We start from the raw sequence: 19,832 nt of genomic DNA, 5'->3' as shown, positions 1-19,832 counted from the left end.
CTCTCGGCGGCGGGGCCGGGCCTGCGCTCTCTCCTCCTTCCTCCCCGCCTCCAGCTGCCGGTAGAACGCGTCTGCTGCTGCCGCTGGGACCCCATCATCACCCGCCCCGAGCACGGTAAGTACCCCAAGGAAGCCTGGGGGTGCGCTCCCTGCTACATCTTCGGGGCCCCGACCTGTAGCTCTGAGGCCGGCGTCAGGCAAGAGCCGGGCGGCCGGGACGGGACGAGGGCAGCAGGCAGCATGGGGTGTGAGGATGAATGAGGCGCTCTCCGACTAGGCCGCGCGTCTCCAGAGCGGCCCACGCCTCACCCTTGCACGCTCTCGGGAAAACCTCTGGAGGCCGGGGCAGCCAGTGACTGACTCAGTCCAGCCGCTGTTGGGCTGGGGCCCGCTTTGGTTGGGCGACCGGCCATCCCTCTGTAGGAGGCCAGAGGCCTGGGGTTTGAGTAGAACAGGTGTGAATTAAGACCCTGAGAAGAAAGATCCCATGCCCCGGGGTCAGGGATCAGAAGCTGGAATATCACTTCATGAGCGGGGCCTTAGCGTGATCCCCGAGTTTCAACTGGATCCAGAAGACGGGGGACAGTTCTCATCATCGTTTAAAACGTGAGGTTAACAGTTCTCGTGAGTTCAGTTTGTAATAGTAAAGTGGGATTAATTCTGCACGGAGGAACTTGAAGCCAGATGAGCAGGGACAGAATTTCTACTGGTAAATAAAAAGAGTTAATGGATTCATTTACGACCAGAAATAAGCATAGTGTAGATTCCGGAGATTGCTTTTGAGGACTGATGAGTCGTACCTACAGGGCCAAAGTTGGGAGAGACTTGGTTGGAAAGTCCTTGATACTGTCGTGGTTCATCCATGTGAAAAATGGTGCCTATGGGGAAAATGGGAAAGAACAAGATCCAGATAAGAGGAATGATTTGGTTTGGTGTAGGTGAGTCGGTTGCTGATGGTTCCCGAATGGATTTTCTTTGACTCATGTGTGCTCCTGCTTCCAAATGCTTTCATTCATTTAATCTTATGCCGGTTTTAGTGTTTTGTGAACAGTCTGGATGGAAGATTGGCAGCTATTTTTAAGTTTATTTTTTGACTTCTGGTACCATATATTTTTAGATAATCTTTTCAGGAATTACCAGGAGTGGCTGCTTTGATGACTATTAGAATCAGATCTGTTTACAGAACTTTTTAAAATTTTTGTTGAAAAATAGAGTGGATTAACCTCTGTCCATTTTGGATTTATATATACAGTATGTTTTATTCTTAATCTAGTCATTAATATATTTTGTGTGATGAAATGTATTCCTGGCTGATGAGGGTAGTAAAAAGTTTTGTTCGTATGTTTGCTTTGACATTTCAGATGCCCCCCAAAAAGGGAGGTGATGGAATTAAACCACCTCCAATCATTGGAAGATTTGGAACCTCCTTGAAAATTGGTATTGTTGGATTGCCAAATGTTGGGTAGGTGAATGTTGGGCTTTTCTCATTTTTATCTTGTAAATATTTTGGGTCCGGTTGTAGAAATGGGAACTCCTGATTAAAATAATTAAAATTTAAATTGAAGAAAAGAATCCAGGTCTATGGCCATGCTCCCCTGAACAAGCCGGATCCCGTCTGATCTCGGAAGCTAAACTAGATCAGGTCTGGTTAGTACTTAGATGGGAGACCACCTAGGAAGACCAGGTGCTGTAGGTGGAAAAAATAAATAAATAAAAATAAAAATAAGGGGATTGTAAGCGGAGGTCCTTGCAGTCTGTGAGGTCAACCAAGGGTTGCCTCACCTAAAAAAAAAAGAGTCCGGGAAGCTCAAATATTAAAATATTCCAAAGCAAGGTTTTTGTTTAGTTGTATTTTATTTTTGGTTTTCTACACAGATACTGAGTTGAAACTTGAGTTACTTATATTGTTTGTTTTGCTAAACTCAGAGGAAGAAGCAGTGAGAATTAAAACATCAATTTGAACCATATCAGCTGTTTGCTTGAGGAGACGTACGGTATTGAATTTAAGTGGAATTGGAGTAGTTTAAATTTGATTTTGGTGCTGGCTGGCTATGTAGTGTACCTACCTAGGCCAGCTACCAGAGGCTGTGCAGTAGGATACTTTAGAAAATAGTTTTAAGATCCCTGTTATAAATTTAATTACATCTTTTGGAGATTGGGAATCAAGTGGCTGAATTTTTACTGGAGAAGATGGTGACAATTTTAAATCTCACTTTGGAGGTTGCTAGATCAAAGAGTATTTGTTACAAAGTGGCTCAGTCTGAAAGTTACAAGAGCAAAAATTTGAATTTTGTAACATTTAAAATTAAAGTGAATCATTTATTTGCAAATAAGACAGTGATAGGAAATATATGTAGTTTATCATATAAACCTATACACGGGTAAGTTGGATGTTCAGTCTCCTTTTTTCATTATTTGCCCTTCTATTTACACATTTTACTAGCTTTAAAATATAAAGTGTCTAAAGAATGACTAGAGCATAGTAGATACAATTTGGATTTATTAAGGTGACTGAAAGTATTTTGGCATGCGTCTTAGGCTTTTTGGTTGGTGGCAGGTAAGACAGCCTTGTTCTTTCATGTGGAAAGAGCCCCTTGGAGCCCATGTTATTAGAGATTTGCTTACTGAATGGAGCATGATATGACCAAGTAAGGCAGTTCTTAAATTCTTATAATGTAAAACATAAACAAATGCAGCTGTCCTAATTTCTTTCCTGAAGCTGGAGAGGTTTGCATTTTGAAGGGATCTCCTGCTGTGATATATAGGCTGCTTACAAAGTAAGACTAAATAGAGAAAAATATAAGCAAAACAAATAATTAAGCAAAGTAGTGTAAGACGCTGTCAATAAACTTGAAAGCAAGATGTGGTCATTATGTATGTTGGGAGCTTTATTGCACCAGTAAGCAAGACATAATGTATAGATATTAACATACTTCTCCTATTCTAGATACACTGCAGTCCTTGCAGCTTGGCTTTAAATGGGACTACTTTAAATTGAGCCATCTTAAGATATATTTCCTATCTAAGCTTTTTAGCCATGGAGCGTAATAAAATCAGTTTATATGAAAATAACCTAAAATATTATCCAATATAAATGTGCTATTTATGCTTTTACCATAATCAGGTGTTTTATTGAAGTGTACTTTACAAATGGTAAAATTCACTAATTTTAATAATGTGTAATTTGATGAATTTTGACAATTGTGTTTGGTTGTGAACACTTCTTTTTGTAGAATGATTTTACATTAGCTAACTATATCAAGTAGGGTTCTTTGTAAGCAACACAAATTCTGGCAGTTTTAATCAAGAAAAAGAGACTTACTAGAAGGATAGAACTGAAGGATGAGCTGGACAGCCAGGCCTCAGGAAGGATAGGAGCAAAGGTAGTGTTGCAGAGATGAGTCCACGTGAGGCTCAGCCGTGTGAACTGCTGAACTTCTGTATGTTTCTCATCTTCTGCTGCCTCTTCAGTGATTCAGATTCCTGTGTAAGGAAATCTGACTGGACATGTCTACCTCTGGGTAAGCCCACAAGAAATAGATTAGGGAGAGGGAGCAGTTTCTAAAGGATGGCCTGCTGATGAAAAATAAGAAAATTTAGTACAGAAACCAGAATCTTTTTACAGAAGTTACAGAAACTAAAGAATCTCTTGATTGTTAGAGAACTAGATGAATAAGGTTTGCTTTTTAGTATGCATAAGGCTGATTACCTAGAGACTTAAAAGCACTATTTATAGCTAATAATAGCTGATATTTATTGAACATTTACTGTATGTCAGTCACCATTCTGAGTGCTTTATATGTATTATTTAATTTAATCAGTGTTTAACACCCCTTAGAATTTGAATTACGTAAAGGAAAGAATTATATTGATCTTATTTATTGTTATGTTTCTAGCACCTACACTGATGTTCAGAACTTAGTATACAGTCAGTAATTATTTGTGAATGGTATAGATTTTTTTCCCTTTAATGCTATGTGTAGGCTTAATGATAAGGAGATAATGTTTAATGGCCGCTTTTAATGAAGTGAAAAGGATACCTAACAGTATGAAGATTTGGTTCTGCTTTTTCTTATCTGAGTGACCCTTATAAAGTACCTCCTCTTGGACCAGTGTATTATTGTGGATCTGAGGCTTGGAGCTGTTAGGGGAACTTTTTCTTTTTAAGATTGAATTTTTTAGAGCAGTTTTAGATTCACAGCAGAATTGAAGAGATGGCATAGATTTACTATATACCACCTTCCCTCATACATGCATAGCCTCCCTCATTATCAACATCCTCTAGCAGAGTGGTACATTTGTTACAACCGATGAACCTACATTTATACATTATAATCACCCAGAGTCCATAGTTTACTTAAAGACTTACTCTTGGTGTTCTACCTTCTTTGGGTTTGGACAAATGTATAATAACATATTAATAACATATATCCACAAATGTATAATAACAAATGTATAATAACATTATAGTATCATTTGGAGTAGTTTCACTGCCCTAAAAATCCTCTGTGATCTGTCTATTCATCCACCCTGTCCCAACCACTAATCTTTTTTATTGTCTCCATTGTTTTGCCTTTTCTAGAATGTCATATAGTTGGAATCATATACTATGTAGCCTCTTCAGATTGGCTACTTTCACTTAGTAATATGCATTTAAGTTTCCTCTATGTCTTTTCATGGCTTAAATAGTTCATTTCTTTTTAGTGCTGTGTAATAGTCCATTGTCTGGATGTGCCATAATTTATTTTATCTGTTCATCGACTGAAGGACTTCATGGTTGCTTCCAAGTTTGGGCAGTTAAGAATAAAACTGCTATAAACATCCATGTGCAGATTTTTGTGTAGACATAAGTTTTTAACTTGTTTGGGCAAATACCCGGGAGCATGATGCTGGATTGTATGGTATGATTATGTTTAGTTTTGTAAGAAACTTCTTGTGTAGCTATACCATTCAGCATTCCCACCAGCAGTGAATAGAGAGTTCCTGTTGCTCCACATCCTTGTCAGCATTTGGTGTTGTCAGTGTTCTGGATTTTAACTGTACTAATAGGCGTGTGGTAGTACCCCATTGTTGTTTTAATGTGCATTTTCTTGATGAGGTATGATGTGAAGCACCTTTTCATATACTTATTTGCCATCTGTATATCTTCTTTGGTGAAGTGTCTGTTAAGGAATTTGTCCCATTTTTTGATCATGCTTTCTTATTTTATGTTTTAAGGGTTCATTGTGTATTTTGGATAATAGTCCTTTATTGGGTATGTCTTCTACAAATATTTTCTCATTCTCTTGACAGTCTATCACAGAGCAAAAGTATTTAATTTTAATGAAGTCTAACTTGTCTAGTATTTCTTTTATGGATCACGCCTTGGTGGTATTGTATCTAAAAAGTCATCACCATACCCAACATCATCTAGATTTTCTCCTAGAACTTAGGAGTTGTATAATTTTAGGTTTTACATGTAGATCTGTAATCCATTTTGAGTTAATTTTTGTGAAGCACATAAAGTCTGTGTCTAGATTTATTTATTTATTTTGCATGTGGATGTCCAGTTGTTCCAGCACCATACGTTGAAAAGACTATCGTTTCTTTGTATGGCCTTTGTTCGAGGAACTACATTTTGATATTCCAGACTTCTTTATTATGTCATGGGACAGCATTACTTGTTGCTACCACTGCTTGAGACGAGATTAGGTTCAACTGAGAGTGTTGGAGAAACCCAGATAACCTTGGCTTAAACAGAAGTTTCTTTTTTATGTAAAAGTGTGAATTTTGCAGTCATAGATTGGTACATTGGCTCTGCTGTATGAAGTTCCTCAGGAACCTCAGCTGCTTTCAACTCAAGCCTTTGTGATCCCAAGGGTGTGAACTTCATCCTCATGGCTGATGGTGATGTACATTCCAGGCAGCTGGTAATCTGAAGAGTCAAAGGGCAAACGACTTGGCAGTCTTTTAGGGATTTTTTTTCTGTAAGCTGCCACACCATCCCTTTGCTAACTTCTGTTAATATCCCTTTGCCCAGATTTAGTCACAAGACTTTATTTGCAAGGAATGCTAGGAAATGTAGTCTTTATTTTGATGGCCATATGTCCAGGTAAGAATTTGTTAACTCAGAAAGACAGAAATAATGGATATCGGATACTCCGTTCAAACACTCAGGAACTGTACCAGAGAAGTACTTGTCTTGCTTAGTTCGTGCTTGTGGGAATTTGCTTTGGTTGTTCCTACAATTTTTCTTTTCCCAGTGTGCTGTAGACCAACCACAGAGTCTTTAAAAGATATTTACTGCTGTTTAGGAAAAACATTGTAGGAAATGCTAAACACACACGCAAGGTAATTATGTTCAGTGTTTTAGTTACATATTGTGTAGCATACCACTCCAAAAGGTTCGAAACAATAACAGTTTCTTATTTCTCATGATTCTGTAGATTAGTTGGCTGAGTCTTCTGCTGGTCTCACTTGGGATCCCTCATGTGGCTGTATTCTGCTCATCTCACTTGGGATCCCTCATGTGGCTAGTAAGGACTGGTAGGTCTCAGATGGTTACACATACAGGTCTGGGACCTTATCTCAGGGTTGGCTGGAAGTTTGGAGGCAGTTCTGTTCTCCTTTACCTGGCTTCTTTCTCTCCAGGTGGTCTCCAGCCCAACTTCTTTATAGCATGGTGGTCAGCTCCCAAAAGAGTGAAATTGTGGCAGTGGCACAATACACTTCTACCTAGTTCTTTTGGTCAAAACAGGTCATGGTACCAGTCCAGAGACAAGGAGGAAGGGAATAGACGCTACCTCTTAGTGGGAGGAGAGGCACATAATGTGTGGCCATCTTTAACCCATTGCAGTCTACTATTTTCCTAATATGGTTTGTATGATGCTCATATTCCCTGGAGAAGTCTTCCTGGCTGATTCTTAGCTTCTTGTTCTTGCTGTAGAGGCTCCATTTTTGACTGCTTAAAGAAACTCACTGGAGGAAGGTTATTCCCTAGGCTGCAAATAGTGGTGACGAGAGCATTTTCATCCTAAAGAGCTGATAAAGTTAAGCTGAGAGTCAGAAATTCCCATGTCTGTTTAATAGACAGATTATCAAGATTTTAAAACAACTGTTTTGAGTATATACTAGGTGCCCACTAAGTAACTGGCTTATTTTTATGCATATACTTGAGAGATTATCTTTGCACCCTTTCCTCTCAATCATATTTTTCAGTAGGGCACAAAACCTGGTGCCTTAACGTCTCTCTGATCTATTTTCTTCACATTTCCATTTCTACGTGTTTCTTATTTGAATTATTCCAGAGGCTTCTCAAGTGGGCTGTCAGGGCATTATCGATTGTTATTCTTTTTTTTTTTATTTTGCTCCATTTAAAAAAACCTGACATACAACTTATTTACAGTAAAGTTCACAAACTTTAAGTGTACATATCAGATTTTTGCATATCAATTCACCCATGTACCTAGTACCCACGTCAAGATCTAGAACATAGCCAGTGCTGCAGAAGACTCCTTTGTACCCCTTCTCACTCAATACCATCCTTCCTAGGATAACCATAGTCCAACTTCTGTCACCACATAAATTAGTTTGCCTGATGCAGATGACATAATAAGTTATGTACTCTTTAATGTCTTTTAAGTCAGTATTATTTCTGAAAGAATATATAATTTTTTTTACTCATTATCCTTTTGATGGAATTTGGGATATTTCTGTTTTTTGGTTATAATGAATAGAGCTGCTTTGAACATTCATGTATGTATCTTTTAGTGGGTGGGCCTAAGAACTCATTTCTGTTGGGTAGATGAATACTCTACCCCACCCTTGTCCACTTCACCCACACCCACATCCCTGGGAGTTAAACAGCTTTAGTGGATAGATACTGTCACACCGTTTTTCAGAGTGGTTATTCTGCTTTATAGTGCCAGTATTGTAATGGAGTTCTGATTGCTCTGCATCCTCACTCACACACACTTGGTAGTCAGTCTTTTTCATTTTGGCCATACTTCTGTGTAGTGATATTTCATTTCACATCTCTCTAAGAGCTAGTGATTTTGAGCACCTTTTTACATTTATTGGATATCTTTTGTGAAGGGTTTGTTTTCTTATTAATGATTAGGCATTTTTTTTATTCTGGATATGGGTTCTTTGTTGGATATGTATCAGAACTACCTCTTCCCAGTTCGCTTGAATTTTCACTTAAAAAATTTTTTTTGAAGTGATTTCACATGTATAAAATTTCACACTTACAAAACTAGTTTAGATAATTCCTATATAAGATCTTACATTCCCCAACTGATGACATCTTTTATAACCATAGTATAGTTATTGAAATCAGGAAATGTGCCATTTGTCCCATTAATGTTAATTTTCTGGTCCAGGATCTAATCTAGGATTATAGGCTGCATTTAATTGTTTTGCCTCCTTAGTTTCTCAGTTTCTCTTTGTCTTTCATGTCCTTGACACTTTTGAAGGGTGCTGGTTGCTTCCTGTGGAGGGCCCTCAATTTAGATTTGTCTTATGTTTCCTTGTGATTAAATTCAGGCTATGCATTTTGGGGTACAGCAGTGACATGTGCTTCCTAGTAATTTTAGCAGGAAGCACATGATGTTGATTTGTCCCATTACTAATGATATTAATTTTGATCATTTGTGTAAGGTGTCTGACAAATTACTTCACTGAAGAAGTACATTATTACTATATTTCCCTGTAATTAATACTGTGGGAGATATTTTGAAATTATGTAAATATTATGTTTATCATACTTTTGCCCCCTAATTTTGTCATGTTACTGATTCTTGTTTGAAATAGTTCTTGCACTATTTGCCAAATGGTGATTAAAAATTTTTCATTGTTCCTTCTTTATTGTAGAAGGAACAATTTATAGAAGGAACAATGGAGATTTTATTGTATAGAATTCTATTGTAAAGAAGAGCCCTCACTTATATATTTGATTATAATTTATATCAGGATCAATTTTTATTTTGTATTGGTTATAATCCATTACTGTTGTGATTTTGTTGCTAAAATTGCCCTGATTTGGCCATCGAGGGCCTTCTTGTTCACTCACATTTCTTCTGAACTGTCCTCTATTTTTTGAGTACTATTTTCTGGCACCAAAGCATATTACCAGGCTTATTTGGTTTTTCTTTGCCCCAGCCTTGGAATACATAAATTTTTGTGTAGACATATGTTTTCATCTCTCTTGGGTGTATACTTAGGAGTGGAATATCTGTGTTGTATGGTGACTGTGTTTGTTTGAGGAACTCCTAAGCTGTTTTCCAAAGTGACTGTGCCATTTTACATTCCCATCAGTAGTGTATGTGGATTCCAGTTTCTCCACATCTTCACCAGTGGTTGTTATTATCTTTTTAATGATAGCCAAGATTGAAGTGGTATCTCATTGTGGTTTTGAATTGTGTTTCCTTGATGCCTAATAATGTTGAACATCTTTTCATGTCCTTAGTATGCCTTCATATTTGAAAGATTTTCACTGGGGAGAATTCCTGGGACAGTTTTTCTTTCAGTATTTTAAAGGCATTTTTCATTTTCTTCCAGCTTTCTAATGAGAAGTCTGTTGTCATTATCTTGATTTCTCTATACAGAATGCTCCCCGCACCTGCCTTTAAAATTTTCTCTTTCCTACTGGCTTTTAGCAATTTGATTTTCATATGCTTTACTGTAGTTTTTCTTATGCCTCCTTTGGTTGGGGTCTGTTGAGATTTTAGGTTTGTGAGTTTATGATTTTCATTATGATTTCAGCACCATTTGTTGAAGAGACAGTCTTTTCCCCATTATATGATCTTGGAACCCGTGTTGAAGATCATTTGACCATATATGGGAGAATTTATTTCTGGGCTCTTTTCTTCCGCTGTGTCTGTCTTTATGCCAGTTTCACACTGTTTCAATTGCTGTAGCTTTGTAATACATTTTAATATCGAATCATGCTCTGGGACTTTTGGGAAGAATACCATGGAGGTAATATGCCTTTCTCATTACATCTTAATTGAGGAGTATATGATACCAACACAACTTATTACCAGTGATATTAACCTTGATCATTTGGTTAAGGTGGTGTCTGTCAGATGTCTTCACTGTAAAATTATCTTTTTTCCCTTACTAAACCGTTCATTAGAAGCAAGTCACTAAGTCTAAACCACACCCAAGGGTAGGGGAATTAAGCTCTGCCTCTTGAAGAAAGGAGTTATCAAAGAAATTGTTAAAACCACCACAGTAAATTAATATTATGGAGGAAAGATATTATGAGGCTATTCATATATCCTGTTTCTCTTTAAAGTTTCCTGGACTAAATTTTATCATTCCTCAGTGGGTTTTGCCCACAGCAATTATTAGTGTGGTAGTCTAATGGTGATTTTCTACTTTTCTTATTTCTTTTACATTTATTATTTGGAATTCTTCTCTAAGGAAGATTTGACTTTTTCAAAACCCAAATATTTTTTTCAGTCATTTACATAGTTCTATTTGGGTTCACCAAAATTTGTTTTATTCTTTGGGTTAAATCCAATATCATAAGTACTGTTTATTTTGTTGCTCAAATTGTCCTGGCTTTGGCCTTTGGGAGCTCTTTCAAGTTGCCGCTCCTGTCCTTTTGATATACCCTCATCTTTTTTTTTCTTTTTTAAGTACGTTCTTACTCTCTGACACTATAAGACGTCAAACTAACACTGTATTTTTCCTTCCCCAGTTTTGACCGCAGAAAGAAATTACTGGAGAATGGTAGTTAGAAACTAAGATCTAGGCTCTAGGTATGATACTTGCTACTGGGATGTTGTTACTACTGTTGGGTCCTCTCACTTTTTAGGACATACCTGTGGTTATACTAACCCATGTTTACACACATTGGTATTTCATCTATATTTATTTTTGTATCTAGCAACTAGATACTTAAAAAAAAAGACAGCGTAGCTATATCTAAATTCAAAACATTTTAAAAGAATATTCTACTTTCTCCCATATTTTGGATGTGTTGTATAAATGGTTAATTCAGAATGCTGTGGGAATTTGCATAGGTAGCCTAACTTCCCAATATATATTGTAATTTTGCATAAGGTGTTAGATAAAACATCTATTCAGTCAGATTTACTTTCTACAGTAAAATATGTAATTTCAAAAATAAAATATTTAGGTCCTAAATGGAGGAGTCATACCTTAAGTCTTTTATTTTTAATATTATCATTGCTGAAATAATATTTATGTAAACCCATTCTTGCATAAGAGAGATTCCTGCAATCTTAAATCATTTTCCTACTTTCAAGCTTTAATACTAAACCTCAGAGATCTGTGTGTGTGTGTGTGTGTGCTTATGTGTAAAATCTTCCATAAAAAGCCTTATGGGCTTTAACACTTCACGCTTAGGCCAAAACTTTAAAATCCTTTGCGTTTGCAAGGCTTTTCTTGAATAGTTTTGAATAGATCAAAATGTCTTAACTTGGCACTGAAGCCTATAGTAATAATCCTTAGAAATTTTTCTTTTTTTCTTTTTTATATCCTTTTTTTTTTTTTGTACTTACAAAGCTCTTGGAAGATACAGTTAACTTGGACTTTATTAAATTTAAAATCCATGTTCAAGATGAGATGATCTTTGAAAATGGAGATTTATCTTCTAAGTTTAGTTTGTAAGAATTTTTTTTGGCCTAAGAGATAATGGAACTTTCTTTTGCTATATTTTTACCATATGATATGTTTTAAGGGATAACTGTTTTCTTTTTTATAAACACATATTTTTGTCCAGATGGTAAAAAAAATGCTATACTTAATAGTAACCATAAATTTGAAAATAACTCCATAAACTCCCTATAGTATTTTAATATTACAATTACTATGACTGTGGTAATACCAATGAAAAGTTTTTAAAATTACAATACACAAAAGTACAATTGCACTTTTTTGTCCTCCTCCAAAAGGTATAAGTATTCTATAAGTGTTTAGATTTGTTAATATAATTAAATTTTGCTGTAAACATTTTTATTGTAACATTATTTTATAATGTTTTCAGTGTAGGTATATAATATAATATTTTAGTTACATTTTAGATAAATAAGGACTCATGGACTCTTCCAGCAACTGGAAGTATCACTTTTTATTCATTTTCTGGGAAGAGGAAGAAAATATGGAGAGTGGGCCAATTTGTTACCATTTACTTCAGCACATTTTTATAGTTTTCCCTCTGAGAGAAGTATCCAGAGGGGAAAACTGGTTGTGTTATTGAGGTCCTTTAAGTCTTCTGTGAATTCTTTGCTGGTTCTCTGTGCTGGGTTCTCTGTCTTCCAGCAAAAGCTTTTGGCCTCCTTCGTCTGCTCAGAATGGACAGATATCTCTGGGGTAAAGTGGCTGTAGAGGTCTGATGACTTCTTTGAGGCTTTTTTCCATTTCTGGAGACTTAGCCCCTTCAAACAGTTACTTTCTGTATTCTACATATATATACTTTTCTATTTCTGGGTGAGAATTCTAATCTTCTATTAGCTTTTTTACATCTTACTCAGAAGCAGAATCCATTCCCACCTCCATTGTTGAAGATATCTAGTTGTTTGCCTATAGAATTTTTTCCAAAGACTGAATTTTGTTGATTGCATCTATGTGGTGTCATTTAATATGTTCTTGTGTCCTCTGTATTTCCTATGAAGTGGTAGTAATATCTAAAGACTTGATCAGATTAACATCAGATAATTTTTGATCAGACCATTTTTAAGTCAAGAATACATGAAGATGGTCTGTATACTTGTACTGTTAGGACATACTATGTTTTTTTGCTCTTTGCAGTATTAACTCTCATGGTGATCATTACACAGATCCATGAATTCCTTAGGTGTTGCAAAATGGTGGTTTTCGAAGTTTTTTATTCCTTCCTCATTTGTTCGCTGGAATATGTCTATAAAATAATTTCCTTATTATCAACTCTTTGTTACTGTAGTTCATATAGGAAAGACAGTAAGTGCTTTACTTAATATTCAGAAGAATCACCTAGCATCCTTAAACAGTGGCCAGAGAAAGTTTTGTTGTGTTGAAGATTATTAGCAACTCATGGATATAAAGTTACAGTTGACTCTTGAATGACAAGGATGTGGGAAGTGAGGGTGGTTAGGGCCTCCCTCCCCAGTTGAAAATCTGTTTATAACTCTGCATACATAGATTCTCTGGATTGAAAATTGATTTGTTACAATCCATTGTAGCTATTTTTATTGATGCTCAGATTGCCGCTCAGGTTGACCATTTTGGCCTGTGAGCCTATTCAGGTTGGCTCAGGAGTGCTTTTAATAGGACTCCACAGCCTTTAATAGTGTCCTTGTTTTCCCTGGGGACAAATCATTTGGGACTCATCTTGTATATTTCTGGTCCCAGACTTGGAACTAGCCATTTCTTTAGGAATTCCTGGTTATTTTTAATGGACATGGTATTTAAAGATCATTGTATGTGAGTTCTTTTAAACATTATTATAATTTTTTCCTTATTATATTAGTTTTTAAAATTGTATTAAGCTTCAGTGTCTCTCTGGAAGTAGATGAACTATAACCTTATAAATATATGGATTATTTTAAAATAAGTACTGTGACATTTATCTTAACAGGATTGAAATTAAATTCTAGCTCTGTAGAAACTAGTGATTTCTTCTTAATTATCATTTCTAGAGTTCTGAGATTGTTACCCAACTATTAGAGGTTGACGGTACAGATTCTGCAACAGTCAGTATTATTCAGTGTGTTGTTAGCTAAGTCAGAATCTAGACTAGTGGTTCCAAAACCTGACTCTACATCTGCATTACTTGAGATATTTTAAATACTGGAGCCTAAACCAGGTCTGGAAAGAGGCCAGTAATGGCCTTTACATTCTCAGCTGATTCTGTTATAGGCAAGCATTTGAGAGCTACTGGTTTGACCACTGGTGCTCTAAGCAGCCAGTAATGATTTAAGTGATGATTTTAGCAAACGTTTCTACTTTATTCTGAAATGTATAGTCTGAATGTGATGTAAGAGCAACATTTAAAGACCTATAGGCAGGTACAAATTAAGTATACTGTTGCCAAAACGTACTTCTCACTAGTAGTATTTAGATAAGCCTTGATTGTTACCTTTTTGTTCATTACTCTTATAAGGTTCTCAGAGTTAATGGGGGGAAAAAAGAGTTTATTTGTTTTAAAAGTTAATCAGATGAGCTAACTGTAGTAAATATAAATTTCTCCTGATAAATATAGGCTTAGATCTCATCTTAACAGACATTTTTACCTTAAAAACTGTTTAGAAAAGAGAGAGTAATAAGCATCCATAATCTCATCATCCTAACACAACTATTGTCCTTTGAATATTCTTTTGTTATCAGATTTGGTCCATATGCAAACATTTTTACATAATAATGCCTAGCTAGAGTTAATAATCACCAGTCTCAAAACTCGCACATAATCCTTAACTACTTTCTCAATTTCTGCAGTTAAAAAATTTATATGACAGTAATTTTTATTTTAAATCCTCATGTGCTGCAGTCCTGTTTCTGGGGCAAGGAAAAGTTACTGTAATATGTTAATATTACTTATGGAATTGAAAAGCAGTATAAAGCAGATCAACAAAATGCCACTTTGTTTTGGATTTTAATTTGTGATTTTTGCACTGAAGTTATATTTTTTAAAATGTTGGTGGTGTTAATATGAATTAGCGTTCTCTGAGCATGTATTACCTGATAAGAATCAGATAATTAGAAAATTATCAACCAATTTATTCATTATTAAGATTTAAAAATTAAATCATTCCTTTAAAAAATTTACATTTTGACTTTCATAACTCCCAATTCACAATTTTGGACTTAATAGTAATCTTTATGTCCTGACAATTAAAAGGGTATCTGAACTCCAACCTCCCATTTCCTTTTAGACAGTTAGCATCTAGTTCCCAATTCAAAATGCTTGGGAAGTGATTGACCTAAGTAGATACCCACCTCTACTTTTACGCTAGAAATAATTAGATATAGGTGAAGTGATAAACTAGTACTGTCATATACTCTAAGAACTAAATAGATTGGTGGTATGCTGTGAGACTAGCTATCATTTGAAACAAAGATTTTTTGGGAAAGTGCTTTTCAAGTTCCAAATAGACCGAGATAGAAATATAACCTAATTATAAATCATGAGCTGCGTTGTCGTAAGTTTCATTCGTTTCTATTATTAAAAATGTATTCTCCTCCCTTCCCTCCCCTCCCAGATTGGTTTTATAATCTTCGTGGATCCTGTTTGAGTATTGAAATTAGAGTGAGATAATTTTTTCTCAGTGTTAGCCTAAGAATTGATTAAAATTGTTTTTATTCATTTTAGGAAATCTACCTTCTTCAATGTATTAACCAATAGTCAGGCTTCAGCAGAAAACTTTCCATTCTGCACTATTGATCCTAATGAGAGCAGAGTACCTGTGCCAGATGAAAGGTTTGATTTTCTTTGCCAGTACCACAAACCAGCAAGGTAAGGAAATCTTTATGCCATTGTTTGGTGGCCCTGTGTAGATTGAGTAGATATATGGAAGTGGTATATTTAAAATCACGTAGAAGGGCTTTTTTCCCCCTCAAAATTAATGTAGCATTATTGTTTTGGGTTATTATAAAAATAATATAGAGCATAGAGAAGGTGAAGAAGGCTATATCTGGTTGTTAACATTACAGTTAGTTTTTCCTGGGGAGAATGGAGCGGAGGGAGTAATTAGTCTGTATTATATGATCTTATTCATGTAAAATTATACATGTATGTGTATTCATAGGAAATATATGAAATGATGATCACAAACTAATTGAAGGTTATCTCTGGGTAATGGAATTTTTAGATGATTTTTTACTTTATTTCTTATATACCTCCATGTTATTTGAAGTTTTTATAACAAGGTATATTCCTTCTTAGAAAAAATAAGATAATACAGGCTTATTGGAGGAGGTTCAGATGACATGAAAATATGTAAAGAGAGGAGTAAAAATCACGAATACTTCTATCGTGATATAATAAATACTTTGGAAGTATATTCTTCCATACATTTCCCTGAATAAATGTACACGTACTTATAGAAATTGGATACTTTTTTACTTCGCATATGATTAAAATTTTTCTAGATTAAAAATATAAAGAAAATCATAATTTCTAATAATAATTATGTGTAATATTTATTATATGAATGTAAAATTTATTTCCCATTATTGAGAATTTAGTTTACTTTTACTTTTTCACTATTTTGCATTTTCTGATAAACCCCAAGTTTCTGTCTCTAACTTTGAATTCTGCTGAACTTCAGACATATATCTAACTGCCTTCTTGGTATTGACACTTAGATGACTGACTAAACAGGTGCCTCAGACTCGACATATCTAAAATGGACTTCTTGGTTATACACTGCCTTGTGCCATGTTTGTTCTTACCTGAGACTTTTGTAATTCAATAAATTGCACTATTATTTCCCTAGTTGCTTAAGTCAAAACTTAAGATTTATCCTTAATTTCTCTTCCCTCACCCCTACATTCAGTCTATCAGCAATTTCTATGAATTCTAACCTCAAAATGTATACCGAGGTTATTCACTTCTCCCACCTTCATCCACTAGTTTTAGCATCCATTGATATTTTTGATTAATTATTACTACGATGATTGGTCACATGGTGATTTTATAATTTCATCTTCATTTGTTAGACAAGGAAGCACTTTCTTGTCTTCATTTATTCATTCAGGTATATATTCACATCAGTGTTACTCAGTTGATTATAGTCTGTCACAGTCATTGAATATAGCTTAAACTATGTCCCTTAAATTGACTCTTCTAGGTAACTTCGTTGTCCTTTTAAAAATCTTTTTATTTTTAATGACTTCCAATTTTATAAAAGCTGCAAAATTACACATAGAATGCTATATACCCTTCATTCAAATTTCTCTGAACCTTTGAGAATAAGTTGCAGTCATGTTGCCACATTGCACTTTAGTTCTTCAGTTTGTGTTTGCTAAATACAGACCCTCTCCTGCATATAACCACAGTAAACCCACAAAATCAGGACATTAACATCAACCCAATATTACCATCTGATACACAAATTCCATTTAGATTTCTCCAGTTGTCCCAATGACGTGCAATGTACTCGATCCCTTTTTCTGTAGCCAATCTCTTGTACCCTACTGGGTTGTCACTTGATTTGGACACTTTCTTGGGCCCTGGCTACCATGGGGCTATTTTCCTACGCAGATGCTTTCCTTGCACAGGGTTCTGCTGCTGTTGTGCTACCTTCTCTACCCACTTCGTCTCTCTCCTTGTTTGAGCCTTTGCCACTGCCAGACTGTGTGGTCATGTGACATTGATGAAATTTTTTAAATCTCAGTTTTGTCACTACTAGCTGAATTATTCTGTATGCAATAGATTTTTTAACTCCTCTCAGGCATAATTTCCTCATCTATAAAGTGGATTTAATAAATAACACCTACCTGATAGAGTTATTTTGAATTTTCAAATAATAATGCATGTAAAGCATTTATTCCAATGCCTGGCACAAAGTACACTGATTTGTTTTTATGATGATTACCTTGCATTGTATCTGTATACTCTTTAAAGGCTCTCTACTGCTTTTGTGTGTGTTTGCATGTATATGTGGCAACAAAACAGTGTAGTAAAATTAATGATATGAGATTTAATCTTTAGAGACAATAAAAACAGCTTTTCTGCTTTATAATATTTTCCTAAGTAATAAAGTCTTAATGTATTAAAAGTTTATTTATTATTTAATTTTTTGGTATTCATTTATCAAATCATTGAGAATCTTCTAAACCAGTGATCCCTAACCTTTTTTGGCACCAGGGACTGGTGCTCCTATGAGAATCTAATGCCTCATGATCTGAGTTTTAGTTAAGGTAGTTATGCCAGCGCTGGGGAGTGACAGCAAATATAGGTGAAGCTTTGCTCACTGGACTGCCACTTACCTCTTGCTGTGCGACCCGGTTCCTAACAGGCCATGGACTGGTACCAGTCTGCAGCCTGGGGATTGGAGAACCTTGTTCTAGATGTTATTCCAGCAAGGAAAAGATTCATGTGAAATGTTTAGGAAATACATTTGGTTAATAAACAGGTTCTTAGTATTGTTTTATATAAAACCATTTTCTGTTTTTCAGCAAAATTCCCGCCTTTCTAAATGTAGTGGATATTGCTGGTCTTGTAAAAGGAGCTCACAATGGACAAGGCTTGGGAAATGCCTTTTTATCTCATATTAGTGCCTGCGATGGAATCTTTCATCTAACACGTAAGCACAGTTTTTTCAGTTGATTGATTTCATTATGATCAATGTTTTCTTTCCATTTTGCTCAAATAAAATTAGAAATGACTAATTAATAGATTTGTTTTGCTTCACAAGATGAATGAATCGTGGATTCGTGTGTTAATTGTGACTTTAACATTATTTAGTATTATCTCCATATGAAAAATCTTATTCCATAGCAAGTATATGCTGTGTTGATATTATATTCTAATTGAATTTTATCCCCTGTTGTGGATTAGATTCATTGAGAAGTTCCTGTGTGGAAGTAATTTTGTTAATTGTAGAAGCATTTTGAAATTTTTTTAACTTGTGGAACTTTTCATCATTCTTGCTCTTGTTCATGTGTTGAGAAGGCAGAATTGATAGAAGAGGGGATTCAGTTATTTCAGAGGGGAAGGCATTAAGGAGAAACTATAGTTCAGCTAGTCCTTAATGGAGAGAGGGATATGAAGCAAAGAGAAAACAGGTAGAACGATGTGTTGGTTTGTGTTCTTTTGACTACAAAAGTGAGCTAACATTTCTGTAGAACATAGTAATTCTCTAAGAAAATAGAAAAGTTTAAATTAAGGCTCAGGTTAAGACTTCACTTTAGGGTAATAGTATTATAATGAGAATATTAATGCAAACAAAGGAAACACAAGTTAGAGGTGGGAGCCAGCTGCAGTCTGTTTTGTTGCTTTTGTTTGTTATTGGTACTCAACTAGATACCTATAGCAGCAACTGAGAATGAGCATGTAGAATATATTAGTTTTACTGAGTAATTATTTTGTCATTTGAATTTAATGAAAAAATTGTGTTTTTTCGTATGTCTTATGAAAAAAGTTGTTTGCTTAGGAATTTATTTTTTTATATTTTACAAAAGCCCGCCACAGATAGTTTGAGAAGCACTGATCTAGGTAGCTTCATCTTGGGTGAAGACACCTTCAGAAGGGTTTGTGGTTGGTATAGGCGAAGAATAAAGTTATGGGTGGTGGTGGTGAGGGTGGAAATTTAGTTATGTAGAGTAGTTACCTAAAGCCTGTACATTGGCAAGAGCCTCTGTTTTTCTGATGGTTTGTGTTTTCACTGGTTCTAGTGACTGTTACGAGAGTTTCAAAGTGAGGGTGGACTCAGGTTTGACTCCTGGGTTTCTGGACTGGGCCACTTGAATGAATCTTGATGCCACTCACTGAGATGTTAAATGTAGAAGGAGCAGCATTGGGAGAGAGTTGATGAGTTCAATTTGGGACAGTGTTTTGAATTTGGATACCTAAGACATCCAGTTAGGAGATGTCTATAAGGAAGTAGTATTGATAGGGCAGGTGTGACAGGAAGATGGGGTCAAGAGAACTAAAGGTTTGGGTGTGAGAGTAATTGAACTGATAGATGGATTAGAGCATAACACAGGGTAGGAGTGAAAATGGAAGACTGAAAAATGGAAGGCTCATTGATCTGACTTTATGAAGTTCAAGAACAGATCTGCTGGGTATAAGGGGGTATGTGGTTAGAGAGGGATATTTGACTTAAAATATTCAGAGCTGGAGCAGTTTAGGGTGATGGTAAGATCCTGACAATGGCCTGAAACCATAAATGATTGTAATAAAG

At 35.6% G+C, this 19,832-nt stretch overlaps 1 protein-coding gene and 1 pseudogene across 2 annotated transcripts in view; both read left to right on the top strand.

Annotated features, from left to right (window-relative positions):
- OLA1 (Obg like ATPase 1) overlaps window positions 1–19,832 on the top strand; it is a 148,985-nt gene continuing 129,153 nt past the window's right edge. The window contains exons 1-4 of one of the 2 annotated variants that reach the window (XM_006921210.2): window positions 1–115; window positions 1,362–1,462; window positions 15,296–15,439; window positions 18,106–18,233. In XM_006921210.2, coding sequence (XP_006921272.1) covers window positions 1,362–1,462; window positions 15,296–15,439; window positions 18,106–18,233 — 373 coding nt within the window. In that variant the 5' untranslated portion in view covers window positions 1–115. The remainder of the gene's footprint in view (window positions 116–1,361; window positions 1,463–15,295; window positions 15,440–18,105; window positions 18,234–19,832) is intronic. The other variant, XM_015596787.1, reaches the window with a different exon arrangement.
- LOC112470772 lies at window positions 1,578–1,696 on the top strand (annotated as a pseudogene).

This window comes from Pteropus alecto, unplaced genomic scaffold (assembly GCF_000325575.1).
Source record: "Pteropus alecto unplaced genomic scaffold, ASM32557v1 scaffold3, whole genome shotgun sequence".
Lineage (NCBI taxonomy): Eukaryota > Metazoa > Chordata > Mammalia > Chiroptera > Pteropodidae > Pteropus > Pteropus alecto.
Note: the sequence above shows the minus strand (reverse complement) of the source record. Positions and strands in the feature narration are given on the sequence as shown.